Genomic DNA, 20,724 nt, shown 5'->3' on the forward strand with positions numbered 1-20,724 from the left:
TTCAGACAAACTTTGCTTTATGGGAGTGAAAGCTGGGTGGACTCAGGATATATTATTCATAAGCTAGAAGTAAAGGACATGAAAGTAGCGAGAATGATTGGTGGTACAAACAGGTGGGAACAATGGCAAGAGCGTACTCGGAATGAGGAAATAGAGGCTAAGTTAGGAATCAAGTCGATGGATGAAGCTGTACGCATAAACCAGGTTCGGTAGTGGGGTCATATGAGACTAAGGGAGGAGGATAGGTTACCTAGGAAAATAATGGACTCTCTTATGGAGGATAAGAGGGGTAGAGAGAGACCAAGACGACGACGGTTATACTGAGTTTCTAACGATTTAAAGATAAGAGGTATAGAACTAAAAGAGGCCACAGAACTAGTTACAAATAAAGGATTGTGGCGGCGATTAGTAAATTCACAGAGGCTTGCAGACTGAACGCTGAAAGGCATAAAAGTCTATAATGAAGATGTATGTATGTATGTATGTATGTATGTATGTTCGCATAACCTAATGAAATGAATATTGTTCCGAGGTATCTGTGGAACAGCACAGGTGAAAGAAGGTGCTGGGGTGAATGGGTCTAACTACACAATCAAAGTTAATTTAAAACTGTAACAAAGGCTATTTTTTTCTCTCTTTTAAAAGGAACAACAAGTAACAAGGTACCAGTAACAAAAATTTAAGTCTAGGAAAGACAAGATTGGTGGTACAAACAGAACTTGGGCTTCAAGCCCTCGCTTTACAACACATATTTACCAAAGGGAAGAAATCCCCTCCAGACAAGGAGTGCTTACTCCTAACTTTTAATATCAAGCCTCTCTGAGGCACTTTTACCACAAATAAAAGAGCTGACCCGCTCTCAGTCTTTCAAGCCTATTAAAGGCCATAACAGACGTTACCATTAACTGCCCTCAAGGCACAACTTACAAGAAAACAGGGGTATTTTGTACCCAACCTACTGGGCCTTAGCAGAAAAGAACAGGTTAAGTAAATGGCCCAAAATACAAAGATGAATGGAGGCGTGTACTTGCACTCCTACCTGAAACCTTTTAAAACCTAAGAGGCACTAGGCCGATGAAACAGGGACTATTCCCAAACTATGGAGGTGACTCATATAAGAAAATTTTAAGACATTACAGAAAGGAAGAAACCCGGTTACAAAACGTAGTCATCTCAAACCAATATGAAGGGGAGCTCGAGAAGGTAAAGCACTCTCTATCCCCGAATTGCAGTTACAGAATTAATGAAGTTTTTACATCAGACGGCAAAACAATTACATGTCGGAGAGATAGTTTACATTGTAAAGGGATTCGGACCTTTCCCGAGGGTTAAACTGCTGATCCAGCAAGAAATAAAGATATTAAACGGCCATTACCTTACTGAAGAGCTGCTGCCTGACGAAAGAGGCGCTTTCCGCCTCCTGCTACATGTCCATACACAAGGTTAGATGTTAATGAAGTGGCCTCGAGACAAGAAAATCAGCAGTTTTTATACCCTCGGGGAAAATTCGAGACCTTTCATGAATAAAACAGCCACACCCACTCAATTTCATTGGTCAGGGTAGACGGTACACTCAAAATCGAAGAAGAAAGACACGATTGGTCAAAAATTAATTACAGAAATTCTGGAAATACTAATAGCTTAATTATAGTTGTACAGTTATTTTTAAAAATATAATTTGTGTATATTATATGGTCCGCCTCTGTAGTGTAGTGGTTAGTGTGATTAGCTGCCACCCATGGAGGCCCGAGTTCGATTCCCGGCTCTGCCACGTAATTTGAAACATGGGGAACTCAACTGAGTTCGATTCCCACTTTAGCCATCCTTGCAGTGATTTTCCGTGGTTCCCACTTCTCTTCCCGGCAAATGTGCGGTGGCACCTAACTTAAGGCCCCGGCCGCTTCCTTCTCTCTTTCCTGCCTATCCCTTGCAATCTTCCCATCCTCCCACAATGCCCCATTCAGCATAGCAGGTGAGGCCACCTGGGAGAGGTACTGGTCCTCTTTCCCAGTTGTAATGCCCGGCCCAAAGTCCCACGCTCGAGGACACTGCCCTTGGGGCGGTAGAAGTGGGATCCCTCGCTGAGTCCGAGGGAAAATCGAACTGTTGAGGATAAACGGATTAAGAAAGAACGAAGAGAAAGAAAGTATAACATACAGTATGTCTAGCATCTTCTAATTTAATCCAATGGCGGAAAGTGAAGAGAGGAAACGTTTAGGCAAAGGCATTCCTATAAAGAGACAAACTCGGGACATTATTTGTTATGTATGAGAGTACTTTGAACGGGAGAAAGATAATAATGGTTCTTTCATTTCTGTAAATAAAGTGATAGATAGAACTGCAGTTGCGATTGGAGTAAGCAAAAGCACAGTAGATAAAAATAGGAAAAGGCATGCATGATTATTGTAAACGGTCAACTGTCGTGCGGAAGTTACAATTATTGACATTGATAAATATTTGCTCTTGCCGCAAATACTGATCGTAATTTAGGACCAAATGTGGAAAAGGGTGAAAGCGCCAGAAACATGTTTTTGAGTAAACGCCAATAATAGCGATCCCGAGCACTGGTACTTTCATCCTGCTCTACCAAAGGAGACCAGGAATTCATGATTACCTACGGCCTTTGAAGTGCAAGTAAACTACAACCAATACATTTTATATAATTAAATAACAATATTTAGCTTCTATAAATTTCATTTCCTTAATTAAGTGGCTCGGAAATTAGAAAATACATGAGTGATAGCACACTGACACAAAGAGTAGCAGAGAATAATCGCAACGCGAGACGCTGGCACATTCACCCTTCGCCTCAACTGGGCGCACTGGACTGTGGCTCTACCTGTTGAACTTCCTACCAACTAAACTAATGACGTCACGCACATTCATAAGTTACCACCGTATGCGGCATGGCTAACACATCCCCTTATTTTCTAAAAAACCCAACATTTTTCATATTTCGGCACGTTCACCATTTTCAATCTTTGGTCCTCAATTATGCATTACATTATACTTATTTTTTAATATCTACGTGCATATTTAAAATACATCTTTAACGTACGGTATTGACTTATCCGCGAAGGGGCCTTCATTGAGTAATACAACCTGGCAACACCGAGCATTTCACTCACTTAAACGTCAATCCTATTTTAGATTCGCGCGGACTAGAGTATAACTCGTGACTGCGACGTGAATTCGCGTGCCGAGAGGTGCAATTCCTTTTGTCTGCGTGATATCTATCGATATCTGTAAGAACATTTGTGACAAAACCTGACAAGGTCGTGAATAAATGTGAAACAGTTGCTAATTTTGAGAAATTTCTCGAAATGTCTCATTATTATCTTGATTTAAAAGGAGGTCCAAGTATACTACAAACGAAAACTAGAAGAGAAAATAAGTCAAAAGAGAATCGAAGTTGAACGTAGGCAACATAAGAAAGCTGGGAGGACCTACCCTTCCCGCCGAACATAGCCGAGAGGTAATAAAGAAGGTGTAATGGAGTCGATAGAGATTTGAAACAATGTGATTTCACAATATTCAGAAGGAGAGGGCCATCATCATCGCAAAAAGGCTAAGCTTTGTCCTCTCTTCTCAGTCTTTCTGTTCTCTTCATTTCTTTGTAGTCTTTACATCCCTTCGAGTTCCTCACATCACCGAACTACGTCTTCCTTTTTTTCCTAGTATTTTTTCTTCAAAGACGTTTACTAGGAAGTCATAATGTCTCGGAATATGACCTACGAGTTTTAACTTTCTTCTTTCCATATCCTTAACCAGTCTCCGCTACTCTTTGACTTCCTGTATAACATCTCCATATTCTTTTTTGTCCATGTCCTCGTCATTTTTCTACAAATCTAAATTTCGGTTGCTTCCAACGAATCTTTTTTCCAAAAGTCCATCTCTCACAACCGTGAAATAGTACACTCCAGACAAACGATTTTACAAAAGCCTTTCTTTTTTCTAAACTTATGTGGGTATTCGATAAAAGATTTCTTTTATTTTGAAGTCTGTTCAACAAGAGCTATTCTTCTTTTATTTTATTTTCTTTTCTTTTCTTTGGTGCATCTGTTGTTTTCACTTATAACGCTTCCTAAATAACATAAATGTTATACCTGTTTTACTTTGGAATTTCCTTTTTTTTATGTTTGTATTAGCTCCCTTGGCATCTTTGCTTTCAACTAACATTTTGTTTTTCTTACTATTGATATTTTGTAATGTATCAATATATCCCACAAAATATTCAACATTCTACTTAGTTCCTTCTCTGAGTCTGATACTATCAATCAATCACAATCAATCACTACTGATCTGCATCCAGGTGGCAGATTCCCTATCTTTGTTTTCTTAGCCCTTTCTTAAGTGATTGCAAAGAAATTGGAAATTTATTGAACATCTCTCTCCCTTGGTAAGTTATTCCAATCCCTAACTCCCTTTCCTTTCCTATAAACGAATATTTGCACCAATTTTTCCTCTTGAATTTCAACTTTATCTTCATATTGTGATTTTTCCTACTTTTAAAGACACCACACAAACTTATTCGACTACTAATGTCATTCCACGCCATTTCTCCACTGACGGGTCGGAACATACCGCTTAGTCGAGCAGCTCGTCTCCTTTCTCCCAAGTCTTCCCAGCCCGAACTTTGCAAAATTTTTGTAACGCTACTCTTTTGTCGGAAATCACCAAGAACAAATCGAATTGCGTTTTCTTGTTTCGGATTTTTCCAGTTCTCGAATCAAATAATCCTGGTGAGGGTCCCATACACTGGAACCATACTCTAGTTGCGGTCTTACCGAGCTCAATAGCTGCAGTCGCTTAAGTGCGGCTGGTATCCAGTATTCGTGAGATAGTGGGTTCGAACCCCACTGTCGGCAGCCCTGAAGATGGTTTTCCGTGGTTTCCCATTTTCACACCAGGCAAATGCTCCTTCCCAGTCCTAGTCCTTTCCTGTCCCATTGTCGCCATAAAACCCATCTGTGTCGGTGCGACGTAAAGCCAATAGCATTTTCTCCAGTTGGGGTCTTACCAGAGAATTATATGCCCTCTCTTTTACATCCTTACTACAATCCCTAAATATCCTCATAACCATGTGCAGAGATATTTACCCTTTATTTACAATCCCATTTATGTGATTACCCCAATGAAGATCTTTTCTTATATTAACACCTAGGTGGAAATTTCATCAGCAAATCTAATACTGTGGATTCCTTGCCCATTTATCTTTATTCGCTTAATCCTTAGGAGGGAGTCAAGTAAAAAAAAAAAGACCTCAACTCGGAAAAAGCCGTTTCCTTTGTACACTGGGGAAACTATAGGGCCTCCCCATTCATTTGGTGTAGCTCTTTCATGCAGCCAGTTATCATAAATGTACTTCAGACATGGTACTCTATCCCACCTTTAACCTTTAATATATCCTCAAAAATCTTACCAATTCCAGCTGCCTTTCTAGTTTTCAACTCTTGTGTCTAGTATCTTGCACGGTTCTACGATATGGGACCGTCACCAGGATCACTTGATACGAGGAATGAACAACATTTAAAGGAAATCAGAACTATTTCTTCTGCGTGATTTCCGACAAAAGTAGCGTTACGAAAATGTTGCCAACTTTGGACTGGGAAGACTTGCAAGTAAGGAGATGAACAACTCAACTAAGCCAAATGTATCAAGCTGTCAATGGAGGGATAGCTTGGAATGGAAATAGTGGACGAATACGCTTGATTGGAAATTTTAAAGTAGGAAAGCGAAGATAAAGTTGAATTCAAGAGGACAAATTCGGGAAAATACTCATTTATAGGAAGAGGGATTAGGAATTAAAATAATTTATCAAGGGAGATGTGTGTTAAGTTTCCAACTTCAGTGAAATAATTTCGATATATTATAGCCCCAAAAGATCTGTAGTCATCAATCCTCGCCCTTGGTCTTCTACGATTGTATTAATGTTGAGAGTATAGTGTTTATTTTCTTAAGGGGAAGTACAACAGGACAACCATCCTTTCTTATCACAAATAAAAAAAAGGAATTGGAAAAGAGGTCCGACACTTCAAGAAATGAAGGTGTAAACAAAAAGAAAGGCAAGGGCGTGAAAATGAAAGACTCCCTAGGCCTCGGGAACCTAATACTGTCAAGGTCGGAAAAGAACAAGAGTTGACCAATGGAGGTCGGATAGTGAAGATGAAACTGAGGAGCCTGGCACAAATAAATGGAAGCAATGCCGGACTCAGCTGGGGCATCCGTTGTTGCCAATCGACGCTCCCAAGCTGAAACACCTTGACTCCTATTTCTTACGGCAGACAGGGGATACCGTGGGTGCATTCTACCCCCTTCACTCTCAAGGGGAATGTTGAGAGACACAGGGAGTAATTTCCTTTTCTCCCTGTCTGGATTCATTCGTCCTCATAAGGAACAGTGCGATATGGGAGGCAGTGAATCTGGTCATGAGAACCAAGCGATAAGGCTAAGTATTTGTCATGTTATGTTACACTTCAATTAGCATCTTACTGGGTGGTCAGCCGTCGTCTTTGTAGACCAGAACCAAGGTTTTTAACGATACTATTCAAATGCAGATAAATACGGAGGAAATATTTTCACAGTAGACTCTTCTCTTAAAATGAAACGGCAACCTTGGCAGCGACAATAACAACAACAATTGGGCGTGATAATTTTTTTTAACATGCCAGCTGCTATCTCCAATTTATTGCTTCCAGAATTGATTTGTAAGTGACCCAGTCGACGAGCTGATAACCCTCATAACCCACATATTGGTCCGAATGCCACTTCCGTTTATTTACATTCTGGTTTTCAAACCAAGGAGCAGCACTGTACATCACTAATTAATATACAGTGTCTGGGCGTGGTAGTGAAGAGGGCCTGTAACACGGCTCCATTCCTAAGTTCGAATGCGGCAAGCTTGGGTGCAAATTTCGACAGGACCAGGGCGTGGCCAAGTTCTAAGTTGAAACTGCGCGCTCCAGCGACCCACATAAAATGTGGGAAGGTAGCTATAGTAATTAAATTAAGATATATGTGAACTAAAGTCCTTAAAAAAGTTTAAAACTTGTCATGGAATCATGACATATAATGGTGATTAGCAAATGATGTAATCGCAACTTCGACTCAACTCTTCGCAGCATAGAAAATGTTCAAAATGCACAGAATATATTCTTTTTTTTTAAATTGAGTCAGTTATTTGAAAATCCACACATGTCCATTTTCGGACATATGTTAAAATTATATGTTTTGCCATCTTTCAGAGAGAAAGCATACATGTCCGCCTCATTATAAGGGTTTTACTGGGACCTTGAAAATCTTCTTTATTTGAGTAAGCGCACATGTCTAGACCTATTGTTAATAGGAAGGTCACATCTGAAGAACTTGAATTACAGGCATGTAAAGACTTTTTCTTGTCTTATTGTTAACAGGGAGGATTTCCCTGAGTAACTGTAATACTATTGTTAAGACGGAAAATGTTGGAAAATGTTGCAAATTTTTACTTTCATGTTATTCTTTGAAGGTAAATTTAAAGAAGAAAATTACATAATTAAAGTGTGATATGTAGTGTGCTTAAATATTCTTAAGCATTAAATTACCTCATTTTGTTATGTTTTCTCCTATCTAGTGTTTATTTAATTGGTAAATAACGCATGTCCAGTAAATTTTAGTCCCCATATCACTCATTTTTGAAAACTATTTTTTAAATTATCAGAATTATTAGGAAAGATCTGACCAATAATTGGTATAAAAACCAGACAAAGATTCCACACATTAGAAGCTGTAGGCATTTTTTCATTTTTCTCAAGACCAGTAGTAGAGGACATGTGTGTTTTCTGAAATAACCAATTCAATTATGCTTTGCAACATGTCGATTATAACATAAGTGGCCAAGTGGATCAACCTTGTTTAAGATTCGGATAACCAGTGTGTTCGTAAACATGTTGTAAATTTAAAGACTGGCTGGAAGGAATCGTGGAGCAATATTAGTGATTATTTAAGCATTTTTCAGTTGGTAGTTGAATCAAACACTAGCGTGAAGTCTTGTTTGCAAACGGAAAATAACGAACGAGCTAAGGTGATTCCGTGATTCTCTTGTCCGTCGGAAAAATATATATTTCTTCATTGCTGAAAATACGTAGGCAAGTCAATAAGTAACTGCAATTTCGCTCACTAGCCGCTAGATGGCGCCGATGTCTACGTCCGAGATAGGTTTAAGCGTTGTCAGATCAGTACAGCTTGCGCTGTTTTTTTGTAGTCTGAGGGTGTACCAGGAGCGGAAAGTCATAGAAGACTTTCAGCACAATACGTGGACAATATTTTGCTACATCGAAGTGTTTACCAGTGGACTGAACAATTCAAAAGGGGTCGCACGAGCGTCAAGGATGAGGAAAGATCCGGGCGTTCATCTGCTGAGCCCTAACTGATGCCAATATTGAACAAGTGCGAGATATAATCTTGAATAACAGACGAGTGACTGTTAACGACGTCGCACATTAGCCATGGTTCTACATATGAAATCATGCATAACGTGCTAAACTTTCACAAAGTCTGTTCGAGATAGGTTCCAAAACAACTCAATGAAGAGCAGAAGCGCAGTCGTGTGAGAATCTGTCAGCACTTACTGGGCCGTCGTGCTTATGAAGAATAAACGTTTCTGAAACGTATCATCACTGGAGATGAAACATGGATTCATCACTCCGAACTAGACAGCAAACGTCAGAGCATGGAATGGAAGCATCCCGGACCCCAGTCGAAAAGAAATTCAAGAGTCAACCTTCTGCAGGAAATGTGATGCTCACAGCGTTTATGGACTCTCAAGGGCCAATCCTGGAACATTACAAGGAAAAGGGGGAAACAGTAAACAGTGAACGTTACAGTGATATCCTGGTAAACAACCTGAAACCTGAAATTCGCAACAAACGCAGAGGTCCATTGTCGGAAGGAGATCTTTTGCTGTATGACAACGCGCGTCCACATACCGCCGCCCACACCGCTCAAACTCTTCATATGCTGGGTTTCGAGGTGTTGGAGCATCCTGCGTATAGTCTCGATCTCACCCGTCAGATTACCATCTGCTTGGTCCACTTAAGAATGCTCTAAGGGGCCGTCGATTCAGCTCCAATCAACAGATGAAGGAAGCGGTGCATACGTGGCTTGCTGCGCAATCAAAAACTTCTTTTGCAGAAGGTATCAGAAAGCTTGGGAAATGGTGGACCATGTGTATTGAAAAACTGTTGACTGTTGACTGTAGAAAATTATATCAGTACTCTTTTTGTAATAAGTTATAAAAATTGAATGCATATACTTATTTTCTTGCCCTCGTACTTATTAGCAACATGGAAGAAGAGAATGTCGTCCTATGATTCGGATTTTAAAACCGATATTTTAGCTTGGTCAGACACAAAGACGTTATTGAACATAAAAAGACAGATCGTGTCACCATAAAGGAGAAAGAAGAAACATGGAAGAAAATCCCAGAAGAATTCAAATTTATTGATAGCAGAAACAGGACTATTTCTCTGCATTAGGAATTGTCGATAATTCTGCACCGTATCCAGAAAAAATTATAAGTTTTGTGTAGATAAACGACAAACCGTTCCACAAATTTTCGAACACTTAGTTCTTAAAAAAAATACCTCTCCACTCTTATACTTTTGGGCACATTTACATCCTGTTCAGTTATAACAGTTCATGTTTAAAATCACCTTCAAATCTCTTAGTCAATTTATATTTACTGCCAGTTACTATTTAGGTTTGGTAACCGCTTGAACTTGATTGTTTAACTTTAACCGATAATAATCAGGAATTACGTTCTGCATCTTTATTTAAACAAGATTTAGGAAGAATCTTAAACGCTTAAAGGGTTCATGCACTTGTCCAAAAAATGCAATATTGTTTTTAAATGTTTTGTTTTTTGAGTTCTCACATTAGTACGAGTGAAAAAAATGGGTGGTTAGTAACGGTGATCACCATGCAAATGATGAAAAGTTTGAAGCTGATGCTATTCACTGTGAATCAACGACTGTTAACCATCGTACTGCAAAGAATTAAAGGCAATCTTCTCTTGCTGTGTCACTTCTGGTGGTGATCCTTTTCTACTTCTTCAGCGTTGTTAATCAAACTTATGTGGGGTTGCTGATGTGGGACAAGACCGAGATTTTGATGTCACGTCATGTTTTTCATTTTTTTACATTTTTTTTACCTCGCTCCGACACACATACTGTAGGTCTTATGGCAACGATGAGATTGAAAAGGGCTAGCAGTGGGAGGGAAGGGTACGTTGCCATAATTAAGGTATAGCCCCAGCATTTTCCTGGTATGAAAATGGGAAACCACGGAAAACCATCTTCAGGGCTGACGGCAGTGGGACTCGAATCCACTATCTCCTGGCAGCAAGCTCACAGCTGTGCGCCCCTCAACGCACGACCGGTACTATTCGAAACCTCGGCACTTGGTGGGATAAAGTGGTTAACCCTCTTCCTGGCCACCTTTACCTGCTAGGAATTAACTTACTCATTTCTTGTGTACCTCAGGCCCATCCGCCTCTCCAGAAGAGGAAATCTCGTTTCTAAATATTTCAGCTTCATGACGGGAAATCGAAACCGAGTTCCTCCAAATGGATGGGACATGCCGCGGCTAGATAGTCCCTCTTAAACTTTTGTTAGGAACTGTACTGACGAGTAGAGATAAGAAAACAAGACTTTTGGCACGGCTCCTAACTATCATCCCTGTCTAAACAGAAGCTCGAGTCGAGCCGAAAGCGACGCGGCTGGTCTCGGGCGATATGTTTAGCGGGAAGCTTTGCGGCAGGCGTTGATCTTGAGCGTGATTTCCTACATAGTGAGCCTACCGTGGCAGTGAAACAAAGAAACCGAAAAAGACAACCTTAAATTATACTGAAAATACGTTTATTTATACAGGCTATATCAGAATAGCTATTCCTAATTTTCTGATGTGAGAAAGGACATGAAAATTAAATATTCTTAGAAAATGTATGTCCACAAATGCTCCGTTTTCATGTCATAGCGGTATGAGGGAAAAATCAAAGAACCTCAACTTGTGCTACCTTATTTGCATTCTATAAGAACCTCATCTTGTGCTACCTTATTTGCATTCTATATTTACATAGTAACCTTAAAAATCTAAAAACCGAGCTCGATAGCTGCAGTCGCTTAAGTGCGGCCAGTATCCAGTAATCGGGAGATAGTGGGTTCGAGTCCCACTGTCGGCAGCCTTGAAGATGGTTTTTCGTGGTTTCCCATTTTCACACCAGGCAAATGCCGGGGCTGTACCATAATTAAGGCCACGGCCGCTTCCTTCCAACTCCTAGGCCTTTCCCATCCCATCGTCGCCATAAGACCTATCTGTGTCGGTGCGACGTAAAGCAAATAGCAAAAAAAAAAAAAAAAAAAATCTAAAACCGGGTATTAAGAAAATTATATGCTATACCGATGCATTTCAGTACCTTAAATTAAACAAACAGATCTCACAGAAAATATTTTGTGACATACAGCAACCCATAGGGTTGGAAGCGGTAGAATAACACTCACGGTATCTCCTGTCTACCGTAAGAGGTACCCCAGGGTCTCTGAACTTGCGAGAGTGGGTTGGCGACCACGGGGCCCTTAGCCACTTGCTTGTGCCAGGCTCCTCACTTTCATTTAACCTATCCGACCTCCCTTGGTCAACTCTTGTTCTTTTCCAGCCCCGAAGGTATTAGAGCATTCGAGACAGGGAGTATTTTCATTTTCACGCTTTTCGTAGCCCTTGCCTTTCTTTGGTCGATATATATATATATATATATTGAACTGTCGATTTCGATTTTTTCCCTCTGATTAGTGTTAATAGATGAAGGTTGCCAAGTTGTACTTTCTCTACAATAATCACCCCTATCCACCACCACCGACATACAGCAACAAACTAACTAGCCTGCAATTGTTTATTATTTCCATGGTAACAAGAATATATGAAACATAATATGAGTGATGAGTCCCGTCTTTTATAAACGGAACATTTTGGGCACTGCTTTATTAAGAAAAAATGTTTATCTTCACGTCCTCTATCACATCAGAAAATTAGGAATAGTTATTCTGATACACTCTGTAGTTGCAGAAAAAAAGCATTTCTGTTTCAAAAAAAAAATATATATGTACGTCATCTAGGCTTGCTTACCTCGAATTTATATTTTTATTTCTTGTATTTAATCTTTAGCAACTTTTAAAGTAAATTTCAAAATAAGATTGTAAAAAAAATCTAGGAGAATAGTTAATTACAGAAGGTAAATCATTCGAATCAAAATAAAAATAAAAATTTCACATATATAATATAATATATACTTTTAACTAAACATTTAAACGGAGATATTTTTCATTAAAAATTTCACTCAATAATATTTGTCACGTTCCAAAATCCAACGAATATTCAAAGTACTGTAACACAATTTTGACTTTCCTATTGAACATAAATAGAAAAATCAAAATTTATTACAAACATCAAGAATGATCCAAAAATTTTGGCAACAGATATTGGTCCAATGGAAAGAGTAACGAAATTCAAATATTTTGGGGGAAATAATTCAAGAAAATGGTTTAGACAAATCTACAGTACAAGAAAGGGTACACAAAGAATTTTTATATCAAAAAGTGTCTATCTAAAAATCTTAAAATAAGGCACTACTGTACAGTGGTGAAACCGGAATGCCTATATGCAAGTGAATGCTTGGTACTAAACTATAGATTAGATAAACTTGAGGTACTAGAAATGAGAACCATGAGAAAAATCATAGGCCCTGTGAAAACAACAGAAGTATGGAAATTAAGATCTAATGTTAAAATATACAGGAAAATAGAAAACATAACAGAAACCATAAGAAAAAAAGAGATTGCAATTTTTTGACATATTTACAGAATGTATAATTTCAGATTAAAAAAGGATTTTCAAGTATCTTTGGGATAAAAAGGTAACAACTACCTGGATTCAAGAGGTAAAGAAAGATTTAGAAAGAAATAATATAAGAGAAGAAGAAATTTTAGACAGAGAGATTTTTAGAAAGAGGGTAGTAAGTATGGAAGGATTCCAAGGAAGTTTGAACAAGAAGCCTGGTGCGAAGTTGTTTGAGGACAGAAAGAAAGGAAGAAGTGAATGGAAGAAAGAATATTGGAAGGAACGGAAGAGAATACAACAAAGTATGAAGAACTGAATTGAAATTGGCCTTATCAGAAAGGAGACTAATAATAATAATAATAATAATAATAATAATAATAATAATAATAAGAAGAAGAAGAAGAAGAAGAACATACTGTTGCATTCTCAATTAACCTTGAAACATTAGATATCAACACAAGATTCTTAAGGTATAGAAAGGTTTGCTGTAAAGGGAAATTTTCTGAGATATTGGGATATAAAGAAATGTTTAATCTAATTTAAATTGAACTGATATTCTGTGGTACGTGCAAGTATCTGTACGTTTGACAGTCATCATAATTCCCTCAGCGCGCATCGTTCAATTGTCCTTCTATTGTCGTCAGAGGCACGCGTGTCTGTGTGAATAGTCGTCTTGCAGCCGGTGAATACTTTCCTTGCTGATTGCCATCAACGACATAAGATCATAGATGATAGCCAAGAGAGGACACTCAGGATTCCAAAGGAGTCCACGAGATGACTGTTTAAAAATGAAGTTGCATTTCTATCATACCAGTTTGTCTGTTTGTCATTAACTGAATGATACAGATTCTGTGTAATACTGTAATTCCCACACATTCAATGAACTGCCTCCCTGCGTCTAGAGGGTTGATGTTTAAGTGCAGCATTTACTGAGAACGGGAATGCCGGGACAGTTCTTAGTATAGGAACCCCGTCACTTTCACTACCTCAAATATCTCTGGCCAGCGAGAGGGAAATGAAAATGAAAATTTGTATTAGGCTCAGGCGGCAGTGCGTCGAACTCACACCACTGGGTTCCGTGGTTCAAATCCCGGTCACTCCATGTGACATTTTTACTGGACAATGTGGAGGCGGGACAGGTTTTTCTCCGGGTACTCCCGTTTTCTTTCATTCCAGCAACACTCTCCACTATCATTTCATTTCATCTGTCAGTCAATAATCATTGCCCCAGAGTTGTGTGATAGGCTTCGGCAGCCGGCACAATTCCTATCCTCGCCGCTAGATGGGGGCTTCATTCATTCCATCCCTGACCCGGTCAGTGACTGGAAAACAGCCCTTGCCTGGCGCGGATCGTGCTTCAGCGAACCACGTGAGTCGGATCACTGTGGAGACTCGGCGTGGCTTGAGGTGCCGGCTGGACGGGACTCGTGATCGTTGCGGTATACGCGCGCGGATCCTTGCCACTTCCAAGGGTTTGCATGTACAGTACTTATCAAATATTTATTGTTTACTGTTGGTGCAAGTGGATAGTGCATTCATTGGGTTCGATGAAGTGGTTAAACAAGCAAATTTTTGAATCCCTTGAATATTATTGTCCAAAGCACCCGGCGCACCGTGATTAAAATAAAGTGCACGATGCCTGGGAAGGGATAAAGACGCAATTGGAAGAAGACGGTTAACGCTTTTCTGTTTTGTCTTAAGGAGAAGGGAGACGCTTTGAGAGAAGTCACCCATCACTACCTCTGCCTACTTCCTCATTAACATACTGGTATGCCTTTTCCACCATTCTCTACTTGCAACTTGGCCTATGTCCTCTTTCAGTTCCAAACTTCTTACCTTAAAAATAAAAATAATGAAAAGTCCATGCTTCATTCCTGTGGTTTATTTATTGTGTTTACATGAGAGTAAGGATATCCGATTCAGTGGCATAGTAGTAACCAAACCGAGCTCGATAGCTGCAATCGCTTAAGCGCGGCCAGTGTTCAGTATTCGGAAGATAGTGGGTTCGAATCCCACCGTTCGCAGCCCTGAAGATAGTTTTCCGTGGTTTCCCATTTTCACACCAGACAAATGCCGAAGTTGTACCTTAATTAAGGCCGCGGCCATTTCCTTCCCACTCCTAGCCCTTTCCTGCCCCATCCTCAGTGGGGATGGCTATAAGTTCTAACTGTGTCGGTGCGACGTACAGCAACTTGTAAAAAGGAAAAAAAAAATGTAGTAACCAAGGGACTGTTTACTTCACTTCATGGGAAATATCTAGGCGACTTCGTAAGACGGTGATCACGCGCAATAAGAAGTACCATACTCGTTCCATATGAATTTCCCGATACATTTTACATGATAATAATAATGACTCATGCAGGGACATAGTGGTGGCAACAATTAACTGTAATTTTAACGGAACATCTTCTTTAAAGATGGCAATTGCGCACAATTATATGTGCCATATCTGATCGCTATGGAACGCCATTTTCACACCAGGTTGTACCTTAATTAAGGTCACGATTGCTTCCCTCCTTCCATCCTGTCTGTATCGGTGCGATGTGAAGCAACTTGCAAAAATAAATAAAAATAATAATAAAATGAAACAAAAACAATTGTAGTAACGTACAATTAGATTATACTTTTTTTTTGCTAGTTGTTTTACGTCGCACCGACACAGATAGGTCTTATGGCAACGATGGAACAGGAAAGGGCTAGGACTGGGAAGGAAGCGGCCGTGGCCTTAATTAAGGTACAGCCCCAGTATTTGCCTGGTGTGAAAATGGGAAACCACGGAAAACCATTTTCAGGGCTGCTGACAGTGGGGTTCGAACCTACTATCTCCCAAATACTGGATACTGGACGCACTTAAGCGACTGCAGCTATCGAGCTCGGTAAATTATACTTTTAATATCGCCTTCTTTCTAATGCAAAGAAGATAAATATTAAACATGGCGGCCAAGCGCAATATTGGAAATGCATATTCAATATGGAGCGTTGTTAATGCTGTTAGTTGCTATCACACTGTTAATGTCTTCCTTATATAGCAATTGAGGCTTTCACGGCCGGCGTTACAAATTATGTCAGTATTGTCCGGGTTTATAAGCAGTGCTCCAGGAGCATGTGATGATCCCGACGTTTCACCGAAGACTGCGTTCGGCATTATCAAGTGTTCCGACTGACTTCGACAGCAGCGAAGCTCACAGTGGAATTAAGTGCAGCAGGGACCGTCTTTGCAATTTCACCTCATTATATAGTGTAGGCTACGGTGTGCTGCTCGCCTATTGGTCCTCTATGCTGGACGGGCGGTCGCTGATTGGTTGTTCTTCGACCGCCATGGCAGACCAGACCGCAACGTGATAGCACCACCGTGTGTTATCTTACTGGACACTCCTGAGTAAGCATATAAAGCTTCGCTGCTGCTTTCCGTAAGGTACTGAATCATTTTACTCTCCCATTTCTGAACAGATATGTCAAACTAATAGTCGGGATCTTTAGTACTTCAATCATTGGCCGAAGAACAGCCGAACAGTGACCGCCCCCCCCCCCCCTACCCCTTCAGCACGGCGGACCTATAGGCGAGCAGCGCACTGTAGCCTGCTCTATATAATAAGGTGTAAATGCAACACTACTTCAACCAAACCGATTTCTCACAGCTAAATCCTTCTCAAACCTCTCAACAAACACTACTCAGGTCACAACCACAAACATCCCTTTCATCAGCCTGCAAACCCACCAATACCCAGAATCGAACCCGCACCAACCGAAACAAACCTTGCCCACAAACATCACTAATATTAATGTGCTCTAATTGCCTTCAATTAGACCATTCAGAAGCAAACTGTCCAAACCAAACCCGTTGCAACAGATGTGGTGATCACCACCATCACATCGTCTATCCAGTCCCTCGAGATCAGGCCAAATGCGCCAACTGCAAAGGCCAACGTGCCGCATCATATCCAGGTTGCCCATTCATCAAAAAAGCCATAAAGGCTCACTACATAGCAAGCAAGCACCTCCACCACCCACAACAGCCTCACCGAAAAATTCCGTCTCTACTAAACCTCAACCTCAAGCGCACATCACAAACCATCTCCACCATAGAACTTCTTAAAAATATCCTCTCTCTACTAACAAGCACGACATAATACAAGAACCACAACCCAGATCTTCCCACACAGAAACACTGTATGCTCCAACAAACAGCAACGCACCCCATAAATAAGTCCCTTCGACACCTCTCAACGAGCCAAACTGATGGCTAGTACCTTCCCAAGCACATTACGTCTCTTATTCCCAAGTCGAAACGAACGGCAGGCACTGCCACCATCACATTTCACCAACTCAATGTTCGCCACTCATCCACCTTTTCTGAAATACTGGAAACAAGTACCAAAACAAAACCACAAGTCTACGCTCTAAGAGCCACGTGTCAAGTTGAGATAAAGGACCCAATGAGGTCGGGAATCTCAATCAAATCCACTGCTACCGCTCCGCGAGGCTCAGACTCACGCTACTGTACTTCATTCCACTGTGAGCTTCGCTGCTATCGAAGTCAGTCGGAACCCTTGATAATGCCGAACGCAGTCTTCGGTGAAACGTCTGGACTATCACATGCTCCTGGACCACGGCCTACAAACCTGGAAAACACTGACATGAATGTCTTCTTTGTTTCACAGAATAGTCAGTACTAAGTTGACGACACCATGAACAGAACCTAAGGTTTTGAATTGCTTCTTAGAGCGTAATGTAATTATGTTGGTAGTTAACGTTTTGCGAATGGCTTGTATGGTTTACAGGAGATCCGGTTCAAGATGACGGTCTCGCGCCAGAAACATCGGCCATCATGCATGCTGTATTTTGCGGATTCAGTGTTCTCCGCGTGTGTGGTAGCACCCCTGGTGGTCGGATACTGGCGGGGATTATGGCATTTGCAAGATCACTACCGAGTATCAGCATGGTGTGCCTTTGTTGGAGGTATATCCATCCATTGCGTCCTTTGTCTGGCACGGAGTTGGCTGGAGGTGCATGCAGGATATACCATGTGGCATCCCTTGGCTGTCCGAGTGTACTCTATCCTCTACTCCACAGCATGCATCTCACACTGGCGAGGAGGCTGGGCAATCATCGACAGCTATCCACATTCCTTCACTCTCATCACCGCTCTGAGTGGAGTGTGTCTTCTAGCCTCACGTACTGTCCGCAACGTGATAGCACCACCGTGTGTCATCTTACTGGACACTCCTCAGCAAGCATACAGCTTCCCTACAGCTTTCCGTAAGGTACTGAATCATTTTACTCTCCCATTTCTGAAAAAAATATGTCAAAATCATAGTCTTTATGGGGTCTCTTATGACTAGATTCCAAATATTTAGACATTAAATAAGTTAGAATTCAAAATATTTGGTTATTAGGAAGTGTCGTCTAGCATGTTCGTCCATAATGCAGCAAGAATAACATAAATTCCAGGGGTTCTGATGGGCCGTACCCCTAATATTTAAGCAAAACTCATAACACTCCCGTTATACAGGCTGGTGCGACCATCCTCGAACTGCGGTCCTCGGACCTCTAGGGGACCGCGACGATAATCAAAGGGGTCCTCAATAATAACATAAGTTGCTTTCGAAGAGTGAACATTTATTATACTTACATACACACGCAATTCATAGACCATTGTACTAAATTCAAGAACTATGTATTCACTGTTGAACATAAAAACCGTATTTGTAACTCTTAATTTGGCTGATGGATGGTAAAAGTTAGCAGCGGAAAAAAAGAAGAAATACGACAAAGCAGTGTAAGTGATGTAATTATGAGACACTTGGAATTGCTAGTATCCACATATCTTAAGCCTCTGGTTGAGATAATATCATGGATCAGAAATCTTTTCTTTAAAACTGAACATCAACTGCCCTCCCTTGAGGAAGTAGGCCTATCTTGACAGAGAGAAAGTGAAAAATAAATTGAAGTATGATATGGGCCCAGAATCACATAGAGTGGCATGTTTAGCTCCAGGAAGTTCCATGAATGTATCATAAATCCACGTCTCTGACTGCTTTTTGAGTCTATGACATCCCCTAAACCCTATCTATTTCTAGAAAGGAAATTCTGCGTTTAATGCCTTTCATGACAACATACCTGTGTGAGTGTAAGTTTCCTCCTCTTACACAAATGCAAACGAAGTACAGAAACAGAGCTAATGTAAAGGCTGATCTTAGGTTCGAGTGGCTATGCTTGTAAAATGCTTGGTCTTTGGAAAACAGCACCGATCCGTCCCATTGATCCAACAACCGCAACAAGTGAATTTTTCAAGTATGTTTCCAGATCCAGACTGTTGTAATTATTACCCAAGTGCCACATTGTTTTATAATTTCTGTGCATTTATAAAGTAAAATGAAATGAAATGGTGTATGGCTTTTAGTGCCTGGAGTGACTGAGGATATGTTCGGCTCGCCAGGTGCAGGTCTTTTGATTTGACACCCGTAGGCGACCGGCGATTCGTGGATTTATAAAGTATCTTTAGGTAGGACCTAAGTGAAATTAAATTCAACTTTCAAAGAAAGTAAATGTTTGTTCAAAGTTAAAGGAATAAAATCAAACATGGTATTATAAAAAAGGCTGCTTTTTCGTTTACTGTACGGAGTATTATGTTCTGTGGCTGAGGGGTCCTTGAACTTGCAAGCAATCTACACAGAGACAAAATATTTGGGAAACTCTGGGCTGGTGTATTCTTGTTACGTGCTTCAGTAAGTTTGTATTCTAACCTAGCTCAAAGTTGGTCAATGGGGCCTAACATCTAGTCATGGGCCCATTATAACCTATTACTGTCTAAAACTCCGGGCTCTGTCCATGATTAAGCTGAGGATATATCCTAAAATGCCTATTTGCTCCTGTACTGTCAATTGTTAAGTTTTGTAGCCATACTAGAGAGGGTCAAGCCATCTCCTACGGGGAAAGAGGGGACAGTCTATCTGCTTGCGTCAGCATGACAACGCTCAGTTCGGAAGACATCGTGCTGGAGTGCGGACAGGCGTACACTAGAGGTGAGCAGTAGCACGCTGTCACCTTAGCATGCAGCGTGCTATAGCTCATTCCATGTTAAGAAATCAGTATTGCTCATGATAACAGGGCTGCCATATCGAACAGCTAGCGTCTCTTAATAACGGTGGGTTAGAGCTTCGTATAGCGTGGTGTCTAGGTTTGCGCCGTAAGGACGGTAGCCCAGGATATGGGAAAGGGTTTCTATCTCGTTGTGGCAATGCCAACCTCAGTTATTGTCCTAGGACCTGCCTGGCACTGCTCGAACGCTTGCGACGTTAGAGGTCATCTTTCGAACATTAAGCCAGTTACTGCAAGAAATGCCATTATGGTGCTTTACCCAACTGTTCGCTGCATGGTTTTCTTTAAATAACACCTTTACCATTTTGAGGAAGCTGACACCATTTTTGGAACTCGTGATCTCTCAATAATTGTCTTATTTTCTTGGAATCCAAAAGACCATTCTTGCAGTTTAATAAGCCGACACAAAGTGAAATATGCAGAGAAGTACCTACTTACAAAATGTAAGGTTTGGTTCCTTCTTTATCAACAAATTACCGAGCTCGATAGCTGCAGTCGCTTAAGTGCGGCCAGTATCAAGTATTCGGGAGATAGTAGGTTCGAATCCCACTGTCGGCAGCCCTGAAAATGGTTTTCCGTGGTTTCCCATTTTCACACCAGGCAAATGCTGGGGCTGTACCTTAATTACGGCCACGGCCGCTTCCTTCCCACTCCTAGCCCTTTCCTGTTCCATCGTCGCCATAAGACATATCTGTGTCGGTGCGACGTAAAGCAATAGCAAAAAAAAAATTATCAACAAATTATAGGTTTGACCCT

At 40.7% G+C, this 20,724-nt stretch overlaps 1 protein-coding gene across 1 annotated transcript in view; it reads left to right on the plus strand.

Moving 5' to 3' along the window:
• fusl (fuseless) overlaps positions 1-20,724 on the plus strand; it is a 526,426-nt gene that overhangs the window by 361,295 nt on the left and 144,407 nt on the right. The window contains exon 2 of the mRNA XM_067154029.2: positions 17,649-18,131. Coding sequence (XP_067010130.2) covers positions 17,664-18,131 — 468 coding nt within the window. The 5' untranslated portion in view covers positions 17,649-17,663. The remainder of the gene's footprint in view (positions 1-17,648; positions 18,132-20,724) is intronic.

Source organism: Anabrus simplex, chromosome 9 (assembly GCF_040414725.1).
Source record: "Anabrus simplex isolate iqAnaSimp1 chromosome 9, ASM4041472v1, whole genome shotgun sequence".
In the NCBI taxonomy this organism is placed as follows: Eukaryota; Metazoa; Arthropoda; class Insecta; order Orthoptera; family Tettigoniidae; genus Anabrus; species Anabrus simplex.